Here is a 23,494-nt window from a genome sequence, read left to right as displayed (position 1 = left end):
ATGTGACTGTGTGATTGTGAAAACATTGTGTCTGATGCTCCTTTTATCTACCTTGTCAACAGATGAGTAGAACATATGGAATAAAAATAAATAACAGGGGGAACAAATGTTAAAATAAATTTAGTTTGAAATGCTAGTGATCAATGAAAGGGAGGAGTAAGGGGTATGATATGTAAAATTTTTTCCTGTATTTGTTTTATTTTTCTGTTATCTTTTTATTTCTTTTTCTGAAATGATGCAAATGCTCTGGGAAATGATCATGATGATGAATATGCAACTATGTGATGATATTGTGAACTGCTGAGTGCATGTGTTGGGAATGTTTGTGTTTCTTGTAATTTTTTTAATTAATAAAAAATTAAAAAAAAAAGAATTTATGTGCTTGTATGTTGTTGTATCCATAAAAATTAACAAAACAACCCGAAAAACAGAAAGTCATCTTCTCACTTTCCAACACCGCTCAGACCCACTGCTGGTACTTGACTGTAATGACAAGTGTAATATTTTGCGTTCAGCCATGAGAACTATTATGCCAGTCCTAGGACTGACTTCCTTGTCTTCCTAATGTAAAGTTAGCAACAATTAGGTACAGATATACAGCCTCGAAGGCCTTTATGTTGTAAACTTATCAAAACATTCTTTACATGTCAAATGGCTAGTATCACAGGCTACAGAGTCTTTGGAATTACAAAGACCCAGATTTGAATGCACACTGCCTAAGCACAAGAAAAGACATCTTTAAATTGGAGCCTGTAGCATTGGTTTTGATGATCAAATGAAGAAATGAAAATAATATATTGCCTGGTGTGCTGGTTTGAAAGGATGTATGCAACCTAGAAAAGCCATGTGTTAATCGTAATCCCATTTTGTAAAGGCAACTGTTTCTTCTAATCCCTATTCAGTACTGTATATTTGAATCTGTAATTAGATCATCTCCCTGGAGATGTGACTCATTCAAGAGTGATTGTTAACTGGATTAGGTGAGGACATGTCTCCACCCATTCAGGTGGGTCTTCATTGGTTTATTGGAAGCCTATGAATGAGGAAATATTTTGGGAATGAGAGCAATTCAAAGAGGGCACAGAAAATGACATAGCCATGGGAAACAGAGTCCACCAGCCAGCCACCTTTGGAAATGAAGAAGGAAAATGCCTCCTGGGGAGCTTCCTGAAAGGAAGCCAGGAGAGAAAGCTAGCAGATGATGCCGTGCTCACCACACGCCTTTCCAGATGAGAGAGAAACTCTGTGTTCACCATGTGCCTTCTCATTTGAGAATGAAACTCTGAACTTCACCAGCCTTCTCGAACTAAGGTATCTTTCCCTGGATGCTTTAGATTGGACATTTCTATAGACTTGTTTTAATTGGGACATTCTCTCAGCCTTAGAACTGTAAACCAGCAAATTATTAAATTCTCATTTTTAAAATTCTATTCTGTTTCTGATATATTGCATTCTGGAAGCTAGCAAACTAGCACACCTGGTAAGTAGTAATTGCTAAATGTGAATCACTGACCCATTCCTATTGAAATAGAAAACCAACTCAACCACATATTAGAAGTATGAAAGTGCACTTGTGGTTGTGTTGTCACTACTCTTAATGGAGAAGATCCATTGAAGGAGTTACAGGCAGCATGGAATCAACTTCAGTTAGCAAACATTTAGCAGACACAAAGTGCTATACTAAATATGCCAGAGATATATACACACCACACACCACCACGATAACCACCAACACCACTAAACCCTTATGTGTGTGTTTAAGGATGTTTTAATTTCCCACTATGTCAATGAGACCAGAATAATGCCATTAAAAAAAGTGTCACCCACAATGGATGCAGCATTAAAAAAAATAGTATAGGAATATACAAACCATGGATTTTAGTCATAGCTTCATCAATTGTTTTCTATTTCACCTTGGAGAAGAAAAAATCTCTAAGCTTTGGTTTTCACACATTTAAGGAGAAATTTGCTTTAGTTTGTTAAAGCTGTTGGAATGCAATATACCAGAAATGGAATGGCTTTTAAAAAGGGAATTTATTAAATTGCAAGTTTACAGTTCTAAGGCTATAAAAATGTCCAAACTAAGGCATCCAGAGGTACATATCTTGATTCAAGTAGTTAAGCCTACTTAAAATTAGGCTTAGGAGTCACCCCCAGAGAACTTCTTTTGTTGCTTAGATGTGGCCTCTCTCTCTCAGCCAACACGACAAGCAAACTCACTGCCATCCCCCTCTCTACGTGGGACCGAGATTCTGGAATGAGTTGGGAATCAACATCAGGGGATTGAGAAAACCTTCTAGACCAAAAGGGGAAGAGAGAAATGAGATAAAATGAAGTATCAATGGCTGAGAAACTATCCTTACACATAATATAGATACCATATTTTTAGTTAAGGTATATTGGAGAGGCTGGAGGGAAGTGCCTGAAAATGTAGCCATGTTTCTTGAAAATGATTGTATAATGATATAGCTTTCGCAATGTGACTGTGTGATTGTGAAAACCTTGTGTCTGATGCTCCTTTTATCTACAGTACAGACAGATGAGTAAAACATACGGATTAAAAATAAATAATATGGGAAACAAATGTTAAAATAAATTTAGTAGATTGAAATGCTAGTGATCAGTGAAAGGGAGTGGTAAGGAGTATAGAAAAAAATAGGGGAAACAACACTGAAATATATTGGGTAGATGGAAATACTAGCAGTCAATGAGAAGTGGGGTAAGGGGTATGGTATGTATGAGGCTTTTTCCTTTTTCTTTTTATTTCTTTTTCTGAATTGATGCAAATGTTCTAAGAAATGATCATGGTGATGAATATACAACTATGGGATGATATTGTGAGTTATTGATTATATACCAAGGATGGAATGATCACATGGTAAAAATGCTCATGTTTGTACATTGCTATGTTTAAAGAAAAATTTTTTTTATAAAAAGAAAGGCTGATAGGTCCAGAACACCTCTGTCAGCTGGTAAGTCACATGGCGATGTCTGCTAGCTTTCTCTTCTGGCTTCTCATTTCATAAGGATCCTCTAGGGCCATTTTCCTTTTGTATCTCCAAATCTGGCTATGTAGGCTCTGTGAACACTGAAGCTTTTTCCAAAATAGTTTCCTCTTAAATGGCTCCAGTAAGTGACCCCACTTTGAATGGGTAGAGACACATCTTACAGGGAAACCACCTAATCAAAAGGTACCATCCACAACTGGGTGTGTCACATTTCCATGGAAACAATCAAAAAGGTCCCACACAGCAATACTGAATGAGGAGTAAAGAACATGGTTCTCCTGGGGTATGCAAGTTTCAAATCAGCACAGAGGAATACTTCAACTGTCCTCTGAATTATAGAAATGATGGATATATAGTATATATCCATCCTTTCTATAGAGGATTTATATCCTATAATACATCATTTGTGATATATATATATCACAAATTAATAAACCAGAAAATTAGTACAGTGGAATGGCCTTAAAAATAAATATATTCTTTTTTATATTAAAGAAGTTATAGGTTTAGAGAATAATCATGCAGAAAATATAGAATTCAATAAACCACCCCTCACATGCAGTTTTTCCATATTATTAACACTTTAATTAGTGTGGCATTTTGTGGCATTAGTACTAGTATTAGCATAGTAATTAGTATTATTAATTATTATTTGTATTAATATTAGCATACTAATTAATGTTGGTATTAGCATACTAATTAGAATTAGTATTAGTATGGCATTAGTATTAATACTTTAATTAGTGTGGCATTTTGTTATAATTAATGAAATAATATTATTATAATTATACTATAAACTATGGCCTATAGTTCATATTAGTTGACTATTTGTGTTGTATAATTGTTTGAGTTTTCTTTTTTACGAGATGTTGTAAGTATTGAGAAAAATCATGCATAAAATACACAGTCCCCATATACCACCTATTATTAACTCCTTGCATTAGTGGACTACATTAGTTACATTTGATATAGGAACATCTTTATAATTCCACTATTAACTATAGTTCATAGTTGACCTTAAGATTCACTGTTTGTGTTGTACAGTCCTAAGGGTTTTTATTTAATTGTAGCAACATAGATACAAACTAAAATTTCTCCTTTTTAAACACATTCAAGTATATGATTTGATAGCATTAATTACATTCACAATTTTCCACTACCATCACCACCAAACATTACCAAAACTTTCTATCACCGCAAACAAAAACTCTATACCAAATAAGTGTTAACTCCCCATTCCTTATCCCCACCCCAGCCTCTAGGAATTTGTATTCTAGTTTATGACTGTATGATAACTTGCTTATTCTAATCATTTCATATCAGTGAGATCATACAGTATTTGTCCTTTTGTGTGACTTATTTCACTCAACATGTCTTCGGGGATCATCTATGTTGTTGTATGTATCAGAAATTCATTCCTTTCTACGGCTGAATAATACTCTATTATAAGTATATACTACATTTCATTTATCTATTCATCATTTGATGGACACTTGGGTTGCTTCCATTGTTTGGCTGTTGTGAACAATAATAATACACTATGAACCACAATGTGCAAATACCTGTTTGAGTCCCTGCTTTCAATTCTTTAGGGTATATATCTAGAAGAGGGATTGCCAGGTCATATGGTAATTCTATACTTTCTGAGAAACCATCAAACTGTTTTCCACAGTGGTTGCACCATTCTATATTTATCAAATTTGAATGAGTATTCCTATTTCTCCACGTCCTCTCCAACACTATTTTTTTTTTAACATTTTCCATTTTTAAAATATAGTAGCCATTCTAGTGGGTGTGAAATGGTATCTGGTGGCTTTGATTTGCATTTCCCTAATACCTAATGACTTTGAGCATCTTTTCAAGTGCTCTTTCGCCTTCTGTATATTTTCTTTAGAAAAACGTCTATTGTCAAAGAAACCATTGACTCACATAGGGTGCTAAAGATGTTTCCTTCTAGGAGTTTTGTAGTGTTGGTTCTCTATTTAGGCCATTGATCCATTTTGAATTAATTTTGCATAGGTGAGGTAGGGGTCCAACTTCATTCTTTCCCCCATGGATATCTAGTTTTCCTAGCACCATTTGCTTGAGATTGTTCTTTTCTAAATGAGTGCACTTGGCAGCTTTGGCAGGCAAAAATCAACTGGCCATAGATGTGAGGGTTGATTTCTGAACTCTCAACTCTCAACTTTATTCCATTGGCCTATATATCTGTCCTTGTGCTAGCACTATGTTGTTTTAAATATTGTGTCTTTGCAATAAATTTTTCTTTTTTTTCTTTCTTTCTTTTTCTTTTTGCATGGGCAGACACCAGAAACTGAACCTGGGTCTCCAGCATTGTAATAAGTCTTAAAATCAGAAAAAGAGTCCCCTAACTTCATTCTATGTTTTCAAGATGGCTAGGTTATTTGGGAACCCTTACCTTTCTATATTAATTTGATAATTGGCTTTCCATTTCTGCAAAGAAGGCTGTTGGACGAGAGACATGACTCCTGGAGATGAGCCGGGACCTGGCATCATGGCAATGAGAAACCCTTCTTGACCAAAAGGGCACAGAGAGAAAAGAGACAAGATAAAGTTCCAGTGGCTGAGTGATTTCCAACAGAGTCAAGAGGTTATCCTGGAGGTTATTCATATGCATTATATAGACATACATTTTAGTTTATGGTATATTGGAGTGGCTAGAGGGAAATACCTTGATTCTTGAAGATGGTTTTATAATAGCTTTTACAGTGTGACCATGTGATTGTTAAAATCGTGGTTTCACAAAAGTGAAAAAGTGGCTGATGTTCCCTTTATCCAGGCTATGGACAGATAAGTAAAAATAAGAACAAACAAAAATAAATAAATAAATAAACAAACAAATAAATAAATAAATAAATAATGGGGGAAGATACAGGTTTAAAAAAGGGATAAATTGCAACACCAGTGGTCAAAGAGAGGGGAGGGGTAAGGGGTATTGGATGTATAGTTTCTTTCTTTTCTATTTCTTTTTCTGGAATAAGCAAATGTTCTAAAAATGATCATGGTGATGAATACACAACTGCATGATGATATTGTGAACCACTGACTGTTTACTGTGGATGGACTATATGGTTCATGAAGATATGTCAGTAAAAATATTTAAAAATAAAGAAGATTGAGTTTTGTGTGCTGCTTTTGAATCCTGTGACTTCACTGAATTCATTTCTCAGCTTTAGTAGCTTTGTTTTTTTTTTCAGGAATTTCTATACATAGGATCATGTCATCCACAAATGGGGAAAGTTTTACTTCTTCCTTTCTGATTTGGATGCCTTTTATTTCTTTTTCTTGCTTGACTGCTCTAGGGAGAATTTATAGTTCAATGTTGAAATAACAATTGTGACAGTGGGCATCCTTGTCTTGTTCCAGACCTTAGAGGGAAAGCTTTGAGTCTTTTCACCTTATTTAGCTATAGGCTTTTCATATATATCCTTTGTCACGTTGATGAAGTTTCCTTCTATCCCTACCTTTTTCTGGCAGGAGCAGGCACCGGTAATTGAACCCGGATCTCCAGCATGGCAGGCAAGACCTCTGCCTGCTAAGCCACCATGGCCCACCTATTTCTGTCTTTTCTGCTAAGCCACCATGGCCCACCTATTTCTGTCTATTTCTGTCTTTAAAGTGTTTTTATCAAGAAAGATTGCTGGGCGACTTCTAGGCCAAGATGGCGGCTTAGCACAATGTGCATGTTTTAGTTCGTACTCCAAAACAACTACTAAATAACCAGAAACAATACAGAACAGCTCCTGGGGCCACGTCAGTGACTGGACACACAGCTGGACCAGCTGGACCGGCTGTGAGCCCCCCCAGAACCGTGAGTTCCCCAAGCCACGGCGGCCAGCACCCCAGGCTGCTTCCCAGAGGGGAAAGGAAAGAGACTTTACTAGGAGCAGGGGCTGAGCCCAACCAAACACCAATTGTGGAATTAATTAACAAATTCTGACTACTAAAAATAGGCCCACAGCTCAGGTAAACCTGGTCAAGTGGAGGTCGCTCATTTTTGCCCCAGCTCCAAGGGGGCAGGATTTCTACACAGGCTTGACTGCCTTTGGATACAGTGGCAGGGCTTCTCAGGCTGCAACCACCCCAGGCATAGGCAGAAGTGAGTTCCTTTGGGGGCTTGTCTGGAGCCTGTGCCTTCCCCAGGGGAGGGGTGAAGACCAACTCAGGCGGAATCACTCTCTCAAGGAATTCAGACACCAGGGCTTGGTAATTTGAAGCCATTAAAACCAGCCTACATCCTCTCCTCTGTCTCCACCACACCCCCAGCAGGGAGAGTCTGCCAAAGTTAAAGGCACTGCATCATCTTATGCTGGTGAGACCTGCAGGCAGACAAGCGCCACATATTGGGCAGGATAAGAAAAACAGAGCCCAGAGACTTCACAGGGAAGTCTTTCAATCTGCGGGGTCTCGCCCTCAGGGAAAACCAACACAGGTGACTCTTTCCTCCTGACAGGAGGACAGTTTGGTCTGGGAAAATCCGGCTGCGGTCTATAATACCTAAGTAGACTCTCCTAAGGGTGGGGGGGGAGGGCAGGGAAGGCACCATACAAGCAGGGCAAGAAACAAGAAAACAAGAACTGAAAAATTCTCCTCTGTTTAACAAAACCTAAGCTAGAGGTCCAGATAAAGCTGAACTGAATATCAAAGAACAGATAGACAACAAATTCATCCAGCAAGAAAACCCTAGGTAAAAGAAGTGAAAGCAATCTCCAGAATAAACTGATTAAGGTAATTAAATGCTAGAAGCCAGCAAAAAATAACAAATCACACTAGGAAAATTGAAGATATGGCCCAGTCAAAGGAACAAACCAACAATTCAAATGACATACAAGAACTGAAACAATTAATTCAGAATATACGAACAGACATGGAAAACCTCATCAAATATCAAATCAATGAATTGAGGGAGGATATAAAGAAGGCAAGGAATGAACAAAAAGAAGAAATCAAAAGTCTGAAAAAACAAATCACAGAACTTATGGGAATGAAAGGCATGGTAAAAGAGATGGAAAAAACAATGGAAACCTACAATGGTAGATTTCAAGAGGCAGAACATAGGATTAGTGAATTGGAGGACGGAACATCTGAAATCAGATGAGAAAAAGAAAATACAGGGAAAAAATGGAAAAATATGAGCACGGACTCAGGGAATTGAATGACAATAAGAAGCGCATGAATATACGTGTCGTGGGTGTCCCAAAAGGAGAAGAGAAGGGAAAAGGAGGAGAAAAACGAATGGAAGAAATTATCACTGAAAATTTCCCAACTCTTATGAAAGACTTAAAATTACAGATCCAAGAAGTGCAGCATACCCCAAAGAGAATAGATCCAAATAGACGTACTCCAAGACATTTACTAATCAGAATGTCAAAGGTCAAAGAGAAAGAGAGGATCTTGAAAGCAGCAAGAGAAAAGCAATCCATCACATACAAGGGAAGCCCAATAAGACTATGCATAGATTTCTCATCAGAAACCATGGAGGCAAGAAGACAGTGGGATGATATATTTAAATTATTAAAAGAGAAAAACTGCCAACAAAGAATTCTATATCCAGCAAAATTGTCCTTCAAAAATGAGGGAGAAATTACAACATTCTCAGACAAAAAAATCACTGAGAGAATTTGTGGCCAAGAGACCAGCTCTGCAAGAAATACTAAAGGGAGCAATAGAGACAGATACGAAAAGACAAAAGAGAGAGGTGTGGAGAAGAGTGTAGAAAGAAAGACTATGAGTAAAGGTAAAAAGAAGGAAAATTAGATATGACATATAAAATCCAAAAGGCAAAATGGTAGAAGAAAGTACTACCCATGCAGTAATAACACTAAATGTAATGGATTAAACTCCCCAATCAAAAGACATAGACTGGCAGAATGGATTAAAAAAACAGGACCCATCTATATGCTGTCTTTACTCAAAGGACATAAGGGCAAGGACACAAACGGACATTTGCACACCAATGTTTATAGTAGCATTATTTACAATTACCAAGAGATGGAAATGGCCAGAATGTCCATCAACAGACGGGTGGCTAAACAAACTGTAGCATATACATGCGATGGAATATTATGCGGCTGTAAGACAGAATAAAGTTATGAAGTATGTAACAATATGGATGGACCTTGAGGACATTATGCTGAGTGAGATTGGCCAGATACAGAAGGACAAATACTGTATGGTCTCACTGATATGAACTGACATTGGTGAATAAACTTGGAATATTTCGTTGGTAGCGGGGACCATCAAGAGATAGAAATAGGGTAAGATATTGGGTAACTGGAGCTGAAGGGATACAGACTGTGCAACAGGACTGAATATAAAAACTCAGAAATAGCACAATACTACCTAACTGTAATACAATTATGTTAAAACACTGAATGAAGCTGAATGTGAGAATGATAGAGGGAGGAGGGCTGGGGGCACAAATGAAATCACAAAGAAAGATCGATGACAAAGACTGAGATGGTATAATCAAGGAATGCCTAGAGTGTATAATGATAGTCACCAAATGTACAAATTTAAAAAAATGTTTTTGCATGAGGAAAAACAAAGGAATATCATAACTACAGGGTGCTGAAAATAGATGGTAATCAATATTTTAAAATTTCACCTTATGTGTGAGACTAAAGCAAAAAATGTTTATTTGGTACAAAATTTATATTTTGAGTAGTGCATCTCCTAATACAACTTATGTAGATAGTTGGTTGAACAACTTAAGTACATGGAATCTTGGGTAGGCCATGAGATTTTGTTGGTTTGTGTGATGCCCGATGAATCCCAGAGTGATTTGATCAGTGAGTGGAAAGTATTTGCAAAGTCCCCTTCGGGGAATGGTGGGAATGGGGGAAAATTCAACTTCCCCAAGTGGAGAATTCCTGATATTCTCACAAGCAGTAGGGACAACCAAAGCAATAGGCCAAACCCTCAATCTTGGGGTTTGCTCATATGAAACTTAACCCCACAAAGGATAGGTCAAGCCTACTTAAAATGAGGCCTAAGAGCCTAATTTTAGACTCAACAAAGAACCTCTTTTGTTGCTCAGATGTGGCCTCTCTCTCCACCCAACACAACAAGCAAACTCACCACCCTCCCCCATCTACGTGGGACCTGACTCCCAGGGGTGTGGAGCTTCCCAGCAATGTGGGACAGAGATCCTAGTATGAGCTGAGACTCAGCATCAAGGGATTGAGAAAAACTCTAGAATGAGCTGAGACCCAGCATCAAGAGATTGAGAAAAACTTCTCGACCAAAAGGGGGAAGACTGAAATGAGACAAAGTATCAATGGCTGAGAGATTCCAAACAGAGCCGAGAGGTTATCCTGGAGGTTATTCTTATGCATTAAGTAGATATCACCTTGTTATCCAAAATGTAATGGAGAGGCTGGAGGGAACTGCCTGAAAATGTTCAGCTGTGTTCCAGTAGCCATGTTTCTAGATGATGATTGGATAATGATACAGCTTTCACAATGTGACTGTGTGATTGTGAAAACCTTGTGTCTGATGCTCCTTTTGTCTACCTTGTCAACAGATGAGTAGAACATATGGAATAAAAATAAATAATAGGGGGAACAAATGTTAAAATAAATTTAGTTTGAAATGCTAGTGATCAATGAAAGGAAGGGGTAAGGGGTAATGTTTTTTTTCTCTGTTTTCGTTTTATTTTTTGTTGTCTTTTTATTTCTTTTCTGAATTGATGCAAATGTTCTAAGAAATGATCATGATGATGAATATGCAACTATGTGATGATATTGGAATTACTGATTATATATGTAGAACAGAATGAGCATTTGTTAAGAATGTTTGTTTCTTTCTTGTAATATATTTTTTTAATTAATTAAAAATAAAAAGAAAGATTGCTGGACTTTGTCAAATGCCTTTTCTGCATCAATCCAGATGATGACCTTTGATTTGTTAATGTGGTGTATTGCATTGATTGGTTTTCTTGTGTTGGATCAATAAAACCCACTTAATCATGGTGCACATTCCTTTTAATATGCTCTTGGATGCAATTTGTAAGTATTTTTTTTTGAGGGCTTTATTTCTTTTTTTTTTTTTTTTTTTGCCTTATGCTCTGCCTAAAACGTCCAGCACAATGATGAATAACCCTGGTGACAGTAGGCTTCCTTGTGTTGCCCCTGATCTTAGGAGAGCTTTCAGTCTTTCACCATTAAGTAGGATTTTAACCGTGGGCTTTTCACATATTTCTTTAATCATTTTGAGTAAACTTTCTTCTATTCTTATCTTTTGAAGTGTTTTACCAAGAAAGGATGTAAACTTTTGCCAAATGCCTCTTCTATGTCAATAGAGATGATCATGTGGTTTTTCCCCTTTGATTTGTTAATGTGCTATATTACATTAACTGTTTTCCTTATGTTGAACCACTCTTGCATAACTGGGATAAACTGCATTTGATCATGGTGTATAATTCTTTTAATGTGCTGTATGATGTGTTTTGCTAGTATTTTCCTGAGGTATTTTGCATCTTTAGTCATAAGGACATTGGTCTGTAATTTTATTTCTTGCGATATCTTTATCTGTCTTTGTTATTAGAACAATTTTTGACCTCACGAAATGAGTTAGTTTTCCTTCCTCTTCAATTTTTTGAAGAGTATGAGCAGGATTGCTGTTAATTCTTCTTGGAACATTTGGCACAACATTCTTCAGTGAGGACATCCAACCCTGGAATTTTCTTTGCAGGGAGTGATTTGATTATTCAATCTATTTAATGTCGGTCTGCTGCAATCTTCTATTTCTTCTTGAGTCAGCATAGGTAGTTGTGTGTTTCTAGGAATTTGTCTATTTTGTCTAGATTTTCTCATTTATTGGCATGCAGATATTCTTAGTATCCTCTTATAAGCCTTTTTATTTCTAAGAGGTTGGTAGTAATGTCCTTCCTATCATTTCAGTTTAGTTATTTGTATCCTTTCTTTCTACATCAGTTTAGGGTGTCAATTTTATTGATCTTTTCAAAGAACCAGCTCTTGGTTCTGTTGATTCTCTCTATTGCTTTTTTTTTTTAATGATAAATGCACAGCTATACGTTGATACTGTGAACCACTGATTGTACATATTGGATGATAACGTGATATGTGAATATGTACCAATAAAACAAAAATAAAAATAAAAATAGTTAGGGCCTGACCATACAATAAGGTACAAAACTCAAAGGAAGGTCACAGTCCAGAACTATTCTGTTTTGGATGGAAAATCTTTCCACAGGGGTTATTGTTAATAGTTAAATTTAACTGCATTATAATTCTAATGAACAAGTCAAGGATCCATATATTTTGGATTCCCAGCTTTTATAAAGGCTACAAATAAATATTAGGTCACATTTGTTAGCAATGACTCAGATGTTTCTTTCTAATGAATTGACCATAGCATTTCCAAAGTTCTGCAATGGCCAACAGACCATAGGAAGACATTTCTTTAGGCTCCTGCTTGAAACCAACAGCTCCATCAAACTGCTAGCTTTGATTCAGGGCCAATCTCTCTATTGCTTTTTAATTCTCTATTTTGTTTGTCTCTGTTCTAATCTTTGCTGTTTCCTTCCAGCTGCTCTCTTTGCCTTATGCTTTCTCGTCCCTCAAGTCTTAAGTTAATCCCTAGTTTCATAATTACTTATTTTTTGGTAGTTTATTATTTGAGTCACTTATTTCCTTCTGTATATATTTTTCAGACATTTTCTTTGTGGTTATGATGGTGCTTAAATTTAACCTTTAAATCTGTAATAATCATGTTTGATTTGATAGGAACTTAATTTCAATAGCATATACTCTTTCTATACCCCTTTGTCCCTCATGTTTTTGTTGTACTTGTTACAAATTGTATATCCAGATTATCATTGCCTTTAATGCATTTGCATTTTAGAAACTATAAGCCATAAAAAGTGAAGTTACATATCAAAAAATACAAAACAATAGTTCTGGAATTTATAATTACCGTATGTTTACTTTTACCAGAGATCTTTATTTCTTTATGCCACTTTGATCCACTGGCTGGTGTACTTTCCTTTCATCTGAGAAATCTCTTTAGCATTGCTCTTAGGGTAGGACTTGTGGTGATGAACTCTGTCAGCTTTAGTTTATCTGGGAATTTCTTAATCTCCCCTGATTTTTGAATGACAGTCTTCACTGGCAAAAAAACAGAAAGCAATTGTTTTCCTTTCAGCATTTTAAATAGTTTGTCTCATTCCCATTTGCCATCACGTTTTCTGGTGAGAAATTTGGTGCCTAATTTTATTGGGGTTCCCTTGGACATTTTCTTGCAGCTTTCTGATCTCTCCTAGTCCTTAACATTTGATAGTCTGACTGCTATGTGTCTGAGGTGGCTCTCGTTGACTTTATCCTGTTGGGGATTGTTGGGCTTCTTCGAATGTGTATATTCATGTCTTTGGTTAAATTTGGGAAATTTTCTGCCATTATTTCTTTGAATATTCCTTCTGTTCCTTTTTTCATTCTCCTCTCTTTGGGGCTTCATTTATGCATATACTGGCTTGTTTGATGGTGTCCAACAGTCTCCTAGGCTCTACTCACTCTTTTTATTCAATTTTTTCTGCTCCTCAACCTGAATAATTTCAGTTGTCTTGCCTTCAAGTTCACTGATTCTTCTACAAGCTCCAATCTGCTCTTATAAACCTCTAGGGAATTTTTCATTTCAGTCACTACAGTCTTCAACTGCAGTATTTATTTGGTTTCTTTAACAATTTTTTCTTTATTGAGATCTTCATATTGTTCATTCACCATTTTCCTGATATCTTTAGCTCGTCTACATGTTCCCTTTATCTCCTTGAACATATTAAAGATGATATTTTTAAAGTCTTTGTATGGTATATCCAAAGTCTAGTCCTTTTCATTGATGGTTTCTGAATTTTTATTTTGTTCCTTTGGAGGGGCCATCATTTCCTGTTTCTGTTTTTCTTGTCATCTTTTGTTACACATTGTACATCTTAATATTTTAGTTTGGCAACTATGAGATTTCTGTTCCTTAAGTTTGTATCCAGATAATAATATAATACTGATTTCCTTTAGTGCCAGAAGCTAACAAAAACAAAGCAACCAACACAAAAAAACAATATTCATAATTCTTGCAAATTGGCTCTGCATTGCCTGGTGTTCTCCTTCAGAGTTTAGCCCTCCTACCAAGAAGACAAGCCTGAAGTGAAATACAGGGTCCCTGCTGGTTTGAAAGGATGTATGTACCCTAGAAAAGCGATGTTTTAATCAAAATCCCATTTCATAAATGTAGAATAATCTCTATTCAATACTGCATACTTGTAATCAGGTCATCTCCCTGGAGATGTGGTTTAATCAAGAGTGGTTGTTAAGCCGGATTAGGTGATGACATGTCTCCACCCATTTGGTTGGGTCTTGATAAGTTTCTGGGTTCCTATTAAAGAGGAAACATTTTGGAGAATGAAAGAGATTCAGAGAGAGCAGAGCAGAATGACATAGCCATGAGAAGCAGAGTCCACCAGTCAGTGACCTTTGGAGATAAAGAAGGAAAATGCCTCCTGGGGAGCTTCATGAGACAGGAAGCCAGGAGAGAAAGCTAAGCAGATGATGCTGTGTTCGCCATGTGCCCATCCAGCTGAGAGAGAAACTCAGTCCAGGGACTATGTTTGCCATGTGCCTTCTCACTTGAGAGAGAAACCCTGAACTTCATCAGCCTTCTTGAACTAAAGTATCTTTCCCTGGATGCCTTAGATTGGATATTTCTATAGACTTGTTTTAATTGGGACATTTTCTCGGCCTTAGAACTGTAAACTAGCAACTTATTAAATTCTCCTTTTTAAAAGCCATTCCATTTCTGGTATATTGCATTCCAGCAGCTAGCAAACTAGAACAGGGTCCTAGTCATCTTTTCTTTGAGTCAGCATCCTGTCTAGGGCTTGTGCTCACTCATGGTTTTTAGAATTCTGCAATTATAGGAATTCAAAGGGCCCCTCTACTTCCTATGAAGTAGACTTGCCCCTTGTATTAGTTTGCTAAAGCTGCCAGAATGCAGTATACCAGAAATAGAACAGCTTTTAAAAAGGGAATTTATCAGGTTGCAAGTTTACAGTTCTAAGGCCATGGAAATGTCCAAATTAAGGCACCAACAAGAGGTTACCTTCATTTGAGAAAGGCTGATGCCATCCAGAACACATCTGTCAGCTGGGAAGGCACCTGGGTGGCATCTGCTGGTCCCTTGTTCCTGGGGTCCATTGCTTTCAGATTCTGTTTCCTATGGGAGTTCCTCACTTGGCTTCTCCAGAGTTGGGTTTCATCTTTAGGCTTCCCTTGGTGTTCTCCAGTTCTGGCTTGTTTAGCATCTCATGGTGATGTCTGCTGGGCTCTGCCTGTGTCTGCTCTCTATGTCTCAAAAATCCATATCTCTGTCAGCTCTGAAGCAACTGTTCTCTGAATGTCTGCATCTGAGATTTCTCCAAAATGTTTCCTCTTTCAAAGGACTCTAGTAAACTAATCAAGACCCACTTGAATGGGCAGTCATATCTCCATCTAATCAAAAGGCCACACGCGGGAGGGCCGCGGTGGCTCAGCGGGCAAAGTGCTTGCCTGCTATGCCGGAGGACCTCGGTTCGATTCCCGGCCCCAGCCCATGTAACAAAAACGGAGAAACAGAATACAATAAAACAAGAAAATGTTTAAAAAAAAAATGTTTCCCTTTCTTCCTTCCTTCCTTCCTTCTATCCTTCCTTCCTTCTCTCTGTCTTTCCTTTAAAAAAAAAAAAAAAAAAAAAAAAAAAAAAAAAAGGCCACACGCACAACTGGGTGTGTCACATCTCCATGGAAACAATCCAACCAAGTCTCCCACCCTAAACAACAGGTCTGGCCCTAAAAGATTAGATCAGGATTAAAATATGTTTTTTCTGAGGCACATAATAGTTTCAAACTGGCACACCCCATTTCCTCGGTGCTCTATTTTATGTTTGATAACCCTTTCCCCTGGTCCACTTTAATTGTTTTTATACTGTTTTAGAGGTCTTACAAGCTGTTTCTCTCTGTAGGGCAAGTTCTGGAAGGGTGAACCAGAGATTAGTATCTAGAACACGGGATAAGAGGGTGCTACCAGACACACAAGAAACAGGTAAGGATTATAAAAGTTTAAGAATGAGGTTATCGAGGCAGGAGCATATACTACTGTTTCCAAGTTTGATAAGAAGGGCTAATTAAAGGAGGTTTTGTTTGTTTTCTTTTTAATTTTAACTGTAGGTAGACTGAGTGGGACAGATACAGAGAAGATGCAAGATAAAAAGGGGATAATTAATTGGGCAAGATTCTCAAGCCCAAAGTGGAAGAAGGTATCAAGAACACAAAGAAGAATGATAACTTATTTTTCTAAAATGAAAAACATGAATAGGAGTGAAGAATGAGAGGAGAATGAATGTTGAGTTTGAGGAGAGTGGAAATTGGTCTTATCTAAAACAACTGAATACAATAAGAAGAAAAGCTAAAGGGGATAATTCAGGTACACCAAATCCTAAATTTAATACTTCCAATTCCATTTACATCCAATCAACTTAACAATACTAACTGAAAGACAGGCTATGGTTTCCTCCAACTTCCCCGTTTAAGGAATAACAAAGAGCGAGGGGAAGGAAGAAGTCATTGTGTCCTGAGCTACAATAAACGACTAGCATCATAGCCACAAAAAATAGATGTGGGGCTGTAACCATAGTCAGATGGCAATAATTCTCGTATTTCTCTGTCCTCTTTTGCAGGATCTATTTTTAGTTTTCTCCATAGTTGGTACTTTTATGAAAAGTTCTTCTCTGAATCAGCTAAGAATACAACAAACCTTTTACTAAGGAACTCCCACCCAATTCAAAACTCTTTTTTTAAGATATACGTCAATTTTCCTAGTTTGTAAAAACTTTCACTTTTCAACAAATTATTGAAATCAGAACTACATAAAAAATTTATGTTGGAAATTTACATTGTTAGTATTATAAAATATTAAAAGTACAATTTGTGAGTTGGTACTCTGGAACCAAGAAGAAAAATAGGCTTTTAAAAAAACATTGAATGAAAGGACAAAGAAAGAAGTAAGGCTGAGTGAAGGGGGAGAAAACCTGGAGTTATAAATAATTTAAGAAGAAAATAGGCTTTTAAAAAAGCATAGGTCCTGGGGCCTGGGCTCCTCTGTTCTTGAAAAAAAAAGGCTGAATGAAGTAACAGAAAACCTTGAGTTATAAATAATTTGCTTTAAAATGTCAAAGGAAACTAGTTTCAAAGTATTGCTTTTTAAATGCTTATGAACTTATTAATAATGGAAAGTACTTCAGATGTGACATTTAACTTTCAGATTCAAACAAAACCATTTATAACAAAAAACACATAGCATTTGCCATAAAACTTACTCAACTACAGTAATTTATCGAATGGAAAAATGCCTATGGAATTAGTTTTGTAATTACAGTGAATTCTATTAAAATTATAAAACACAATTTACCATAATTCTGAAGACTTATTAAAACATAATCATAAATGCAATCATTGACATAAACACAAAAGGAGAAATTGTTTCAGTCTTTTAGTAACTATTCATCACAGAAAAACATCTTTAATAATTCAATCACAGAATGGCATCCCAAAGTTAATCACTGTTAATAGTTTAGTTCTATCCTTCCAGACTTTTTTTCAGTGTATACAGACAAATATGAATTTGTTTCAATACACTCACGCTTTGTAAAAATAGGATCACACAATACACATTATTTTGCAACTTGTTTTTATTTCTTAATAGTATATACTGGATTTATTTACATTCCAGATTTATTTATCTATTTATTTCTTTGTTAAGAACTACATAGTGTTTCTTAATATTAGCATACTGCAAGCTATTTAACGATTTTTTATATGTAGTTATTTAGGTTACTTCCCTTTGCTTGTATGTAGCTATTTTATAATCTATTTTTAACTTATTGGCTGTTAATGTAAGAAAATAATAGGGTTAAAAATCATGATTCTTGTTTTCCTTTGAAAGAGGAAGTAGTAAAAAGATCATCTAATAGTTAAAACTTTTTTTTTCATTTTAAAGATTTTAGTGTCTCATAAGCTGGTAAACATATGCAAAAGTTGTCATTGTTTTCAAGACAGTGCTATCAATAATTCTGAAGACTTAAACACACTGATTTTCAAACTATCTACACGTTATGACCATTGGATATGCTTTAGATACCCAGTGTGATTTCAGAGAACTGATTCTCACTAATTCTCCACTCTTGTTCAAGCACATTTAAGAACTCTTTTTTGGTCTATTTTTACAACCCTAATGTTCTCCAAGGAATTCAAATTCTCCTGGCTTCTAAGGAATTCAAAAGAAGCCTATGACAAAGCATCTGCCTTCAAGGACCTTACAATATTTCGGGGGAGGGGGGAACTTACATATCTATATGAAATAATTATACTGGAATATAAAAATTGAAGAAAGTGTAAAAGGAAGAAGAAATAATCAATGGCACCAAGTGTCATAAAGTAGATCATCTACTGAGGAGAGAAAAGGTAAAGAATTAATAGAAGAGATGGAAATTTACATTAATTTTGAAAAAGTACTAGCATTTGGATAAATATGGAAAAAGTGTAAGAAACTTCCTTCAAGGGGAAAGAAAGCTTTAGCAAAAAGGGAAAAAGCTTTAGCCAAAGAAAAAAAAGACAAGAGTGAAAGAAAAATGGGGAAAAAGGAAGAAAGGGCAATAAAAAAGAGCTAAGGGAAAAGAAAAGAAAATCATGGTCAAGAGGGAAAACATAGAGAAATGTTTTTGAAAAGGGCAAGTGGTGGGCAGGGAGGGATTGTTTATTTCACAGGCACATAAAGGTGTTGTTAGAGGAAGGAACCTGTGGAGAAGTAAAACTGAAAGAGCAAAAGGAGAAAAGAAGTCAGCAGTAAGGGAAAGAGTTAAAACTGGGAGACCCTTAGAGAAACCCTAGGTGTAGAGGGCAACCCAGATGTTAGCTATTCTCTATGCACTTGACCAAACATGTTTTGGTCCTGTATCAACCAGCACTCAGAACTCAACCTCTTCACTGGCTTCTACAAGATGTCCAGGTACACCAAATATTTTCTTATTTTTATAGGTTTTTATTTGTGGGGTCATGGGGAAAAGTCATCACTCAATATGTTATTTCACTTGAAAAGCATCATCCAGAATTCCTATTCACTTTCTGTTGGATTTTCCCCATGCATCTCAATTTTTAATTCCCTTTACTGTACAGGGCAATTGAGCTCTTGCTAAGCGTCTGCTTTCAAATCTGTATACCTAACCAATCCTGGACCTCAGTAAACAGAGATCTTTCCAATGGACTGGACACAATCTCTTGAGGAAGCATTTAATAATCATATTCTGTTACTTGACCAAGCCCTTGTGAACTCAACATTCCTCACAAATGAATTATCATTGTACTTCCTCTAAGCAAATTCAGCATTTTCTTCAAGAACAACGGTTGTGCCAACTACTAAAAGATTTAAATTTTCTCCATCTCAATACAGAATCAGAAATATAGGTAAAAGGTTTATCCTTAGCAAAAAGATGCATAAATGCTAAAAGAAATATAATCTATCTTTCTAAGAAATAGAAACAAAGATTTTTCTCAATAAACCACCACTGGCAAGAATGTAGGAAGACAGAATATTATACAATCCTAGGTAAAGTCCATTAGAACGTTTTTAGAAAACAATTTGCCATAATAATCATATTCTTTAATATAATAATTATACTGATAGATATCTACCTTATGAAAACAATCAGTGATATAGTCAGATATTCAAGAATGTTATTGCAATGTTATTTACAGTAGTAAAGACTGGAATATCTACAAAAGGAAAATGACTACATAAATTAATGCTATGCTACATCATAGAATATTATAAAGCTATCAAAAATACTACTTAAGAAACCATATATACATATAAGAAGAAAATTAACATGCTGTTAAGTCAGGATATAGAATTAAGGTGTGCAAGTATTTCAAATTCAGTTTTAAAATTATAAACATCTAGGGAGTGTGAGGGTAGTTCAGTGATAGAATTTTCACCTGCCTTGTGGGAGACCCAGGTTCGATTCCTGGCCCATGCACTTCCCAAACAAACAAAGAAACCAACAAAAACAAACAAATTCAACAAATGGTGCTGCAATAACAGGATACTCACATGAAAAAAGAATGAAATATGACCCCACCATACAGCATACAAAAAAATTATAAATATATATATTTATATACCTACAGTCATGTATGTGTGTGTACGTATATATATACAATTTTATGTAGACAAAAGACTAGAAAGAAATACAACAAACTGTTAACAGCAATTTTCTTTGGGTGTTAGGATTATGGACTATTTTTCTTTTCTTTATACTTTCCTGCAATAATCAACTTTTCTACTACAGCATTCAAAAGTGAAATAAATGCTTTTCTATAAATAGGCATTTTTTAAATGGTGGGCTCTAATATATTTACAATGTACACACTCTACGCTATTGATACATATACATATTGGTAAAATGTGCAGACTTTTAATTTTCTATTATGCCCATATTAAGAAAAGTTTTCAGTGCACAGGAAGGGATGGTTTATGCTGCTGTGATTTGGAACTCGTGGCTCATAATTTAATGACACTAGATCTAAGCTTTGTGAGGGAATGGCCTTTATGTATTTTATCCACTACTTTATTCTCAGCTTAGAATAACTCTTGGCCATCTAGTAGGTACTCAACAAATATTTGTGACTAAATCTCCAATTGTTCATTTAATAAAATTATAAATCACATTCTTGTTTTGCTTCTATATTCTTTGCCTCTAATCAAAAGGAAAGTTAGGGAGTCCAGTGAAACGGGACCATTTGAGTGGTAGAAACCTGAACCTCAAGCCTTTTGCAGAATTAGATGAAGAGCTGTGCTTGAGGGCAATGTTCCAAGTTTTGGGGGTGCACCATTTGAAACCTCTCAGAGGGTGAGAGGTTTTCTGTATGTCAGCTGATTTCAAAGCATGGTTCCAAAATAGTCCCCTTAAGCAAAAACAGTTTATGGCTAGAGCAATTGCTCAGACCTCAGATCTCAGATTGGTATCAAACACTGATCCAAAGATGGATTTGTCTTCACACACGGAATTTTCTTTTAAATCCTGCAAGACCAATTCGGCTTGGCAATGTGTTCTTGCTGTCGTTTCTAGAGACAAACTTCAGTGTGCTGGGAGAGGAGATAATGAGAGCCATTTTGCAAAGAAAAGAATGTTGCAGATGCTGTGTCCAAGGCCAGCCAGAGTATGGCTACAGTTAACTAACTATCTTTGAGCCTGAGAATGGTTTGAATTGGGGAACTTACCAAAAAAGAGCATGTATTTTTCTTCTGAGTGTGGAATCCGGAGGAGAATACCACCTCTGAGAGAAATTCTTCAAACTGGATGGCTATGTCTCTTTTTCTTCTTTTGCATTCAACTCTTACAAAGCATGTACTACATAAAAAAGCAAGGAGAAAGTGAACAAGGAAAAAGGAAGATCAGCATTTCTGGGTGCCAACCACACACAAGTCACGGTGATGAGAATTCTCATTTAATGCAGTGTGATCCTGAGCAGTACACATTACTGTCACCATTCTACAGATGAGGAGACTGAGACTCAGAGAGTGTAAAACATTTGCCGTAGTAGTGTAGCTAACTTGAGTAGGGCACAATCAAGTGGCCTGAGTCTTTGTCCAGTAATCTCTCAAGAATCCCACTAAGTTCACCCAAAAAAGACTCTTTTGATCATCTCTAAGCAGATCATTGCATCTGCGCTCTTTAACCAACACTTCAATGCTGAAGGAAAAAGTCTCCTCTTAGGTAGACAGACAGAAAGACAGGAGATGGATGGACGGAAGGATGGATAGATAGAATGATGACACAAATGTGACAAAGTGTTAGAAGTTGGTGGATCTGGGTATCTGGGTGAGGGGTGTATTGGAGTTTTCTGTATGGATTCTGTATTATTCTTGCAAGTATCTGGTAAGTTTGACGTTGTTTCACATTAAATAGTGAAAACAAAAAGAATCAATGGAATTCTCTTGGCCACTGCAGAATTTGCGTATTTTTGAAATTAAAATTAATGCATATATTAACGTAAAAAAAAAAAAAGGAAAGTTAGGAAATGTTGTGTTTGAAGTGATGAATTGAAAATACAACTGGAGATTGTGGTGATGAATGCAAAAGTATGTGATGATACTGTGAGCCACTGGTTATATATTTTTGATAGATGCATGGTGTGTGAATATATCTCAGTAAAGTTGCTTTAAAAGATACAATTCCTCCTACCTGGGACATGATTCCCAGGGGTGTAAATCTCTCTGGCAACATGGCACAGAAAGCCTGGGATAAGCCATGACCTGGCATCAAGAGACCGAGAAAGCCTTCTCGACCAAAAGGGGGAAGAGAGAAATGAGACAATATAAAGTGTCAGTGGCTGAGAGATTTTCAAACAGATTTGAGAGGTTCTCCTGGAGGTTATTCTTATGCACTATATAGATATCCCCTTTTTAGTTTATGGTGTATTGGAGTGGCTGGAGGGAAGTACCTGGAACTGTTGAACTGTGTTCCAGTAGCTTAGATTCTTGAAGAACACTGTATAAGGATATAATGTTTACAATGTGACTATGTGTGAGAACCTTGTCTCTGATGCTCCTTATATTCAGGGTATGGACAGATTAGTAAAAAAATATGGATAAAAATAAATAAATAATAGGGAGAACAAAGGGTAAAATTGAGTAGATGGAAACACTAGTGGTCAATGACAGGGAGGGATGAGGGGTATGGATGAGTTTTCTCTTTTTATTTCTTTTGCTGGAGTAATCAAATGTTCAAAAAATGATCATGGTGATGAATACACCATTATGTGATGATACTTTGAGCCCTTGATTGCACACCATGTATGGAATGTTTTTATGTCAAGAATGTATGTGCGTATGTTAAGTTTTTACAATAAAAAATATTAAAAACAAAAAAACAAAAACAACTGGAGGAGGCTTCCGGGAAGTTGGCAAACCTGAGTGGAGTGAGTTCACTCCAGCTCCGTGAAACAAGATAGGCGACGGGTAGAAAATGCCCAGGACCGCAGGTCCCGAGCTGTCAGTAGTCTGGGGGGGTCTTTAGGTAATTTGGGGGGGGAGGGGGATCCGGGGAGAGTGAGTGGGTCAGGGCAGGGTGATTCCCACCGGACAAGCTGCAGTGCACTGGGGAGGTGTGACTGGAGGGAACCGACCTCCGGCCTCAGCCCCAGGCTGCCAGCTGGGGGACCGCCCCACGTGGTTGCCATGGGCAGCACCTGCAGGAGGCCAGCGTCCACAGGCCAGTGGGCCGCAGGGTGGGGGAGTGATCAGGCAGTAGGATGCGGGAATAGCCAACCCGCACTCAGGGTGTCTGACACACCCACCAGCTGCGGACCAGCTCATCAGCTGATCCCCCACGCAGCGGTCAGCTCTCCGGCCCGACAGAGACCCAC

General features: G+C 36.9%; 1 protein-coding gene and 1 non-coding gene across 5 annotated transcripts in view; both read right to left on the bottom strand.

The window, feature by feature from the left end:
• The window catches only part of CAB39L (calcium binding protein 39 like), a 247,816-nt gene that overhangs the window by 161,699 nt on the left and 62,623 nt on the right, over nucleotides 1–23,494 (bottom strand). Inside the window, exon 2 of one of the 4 annotated variants that reach the window (XM_077158197.1) lies at nucleotides 21,348–21,477. The exons of 2 other annotated variants lie outside the window; for them this stretch is intronic. In XM_077158197.1, coding sequence (XP_077014312.1) covers nucleotides 21,348–21,477 — 130 coding nt within the window. Of the gene's footprint in view, nucleotides 1–21,347; nucleotides 21,478–23,494 lie in introns of those variants that run through there. One more of the 4 variants, XM_077158198.1, reaches the window with a different exon arrangement.
• LOC143681955 (small nucleolar RNA SNORA2/SNORA34 family) lies at nucleotides 12,378–12,514 on the bottom strand. The gene has a single exon (XR_013174990.1). It is a non-coding gene; the product is annotated as a small nucleolar RNA SNORA2/SNORA34 family (small nucleolar RNA).

The sequence above is a fragment of the Tamandua tetradactyla genome, chromosome 4 (assembly GCF_023851605.1).
Source record: "Tamandua tetradactyla isolate mTamTet1 chromosome 4, mTamTet1.pri, whole genome shotgun sequence".
Classification (NCBI taxonomy): domain Eukaryota; kingdom Metazoa; phylum Chordata; class Mammalia; order Pilosa; family Myrmecophagidae; genus Tamandua; species Tamandua tetradactyla.
Note: the sequence above shows the minus strand (reverse complement) of the source record. Positions and strands in the feature narration are given on the sequence as shown.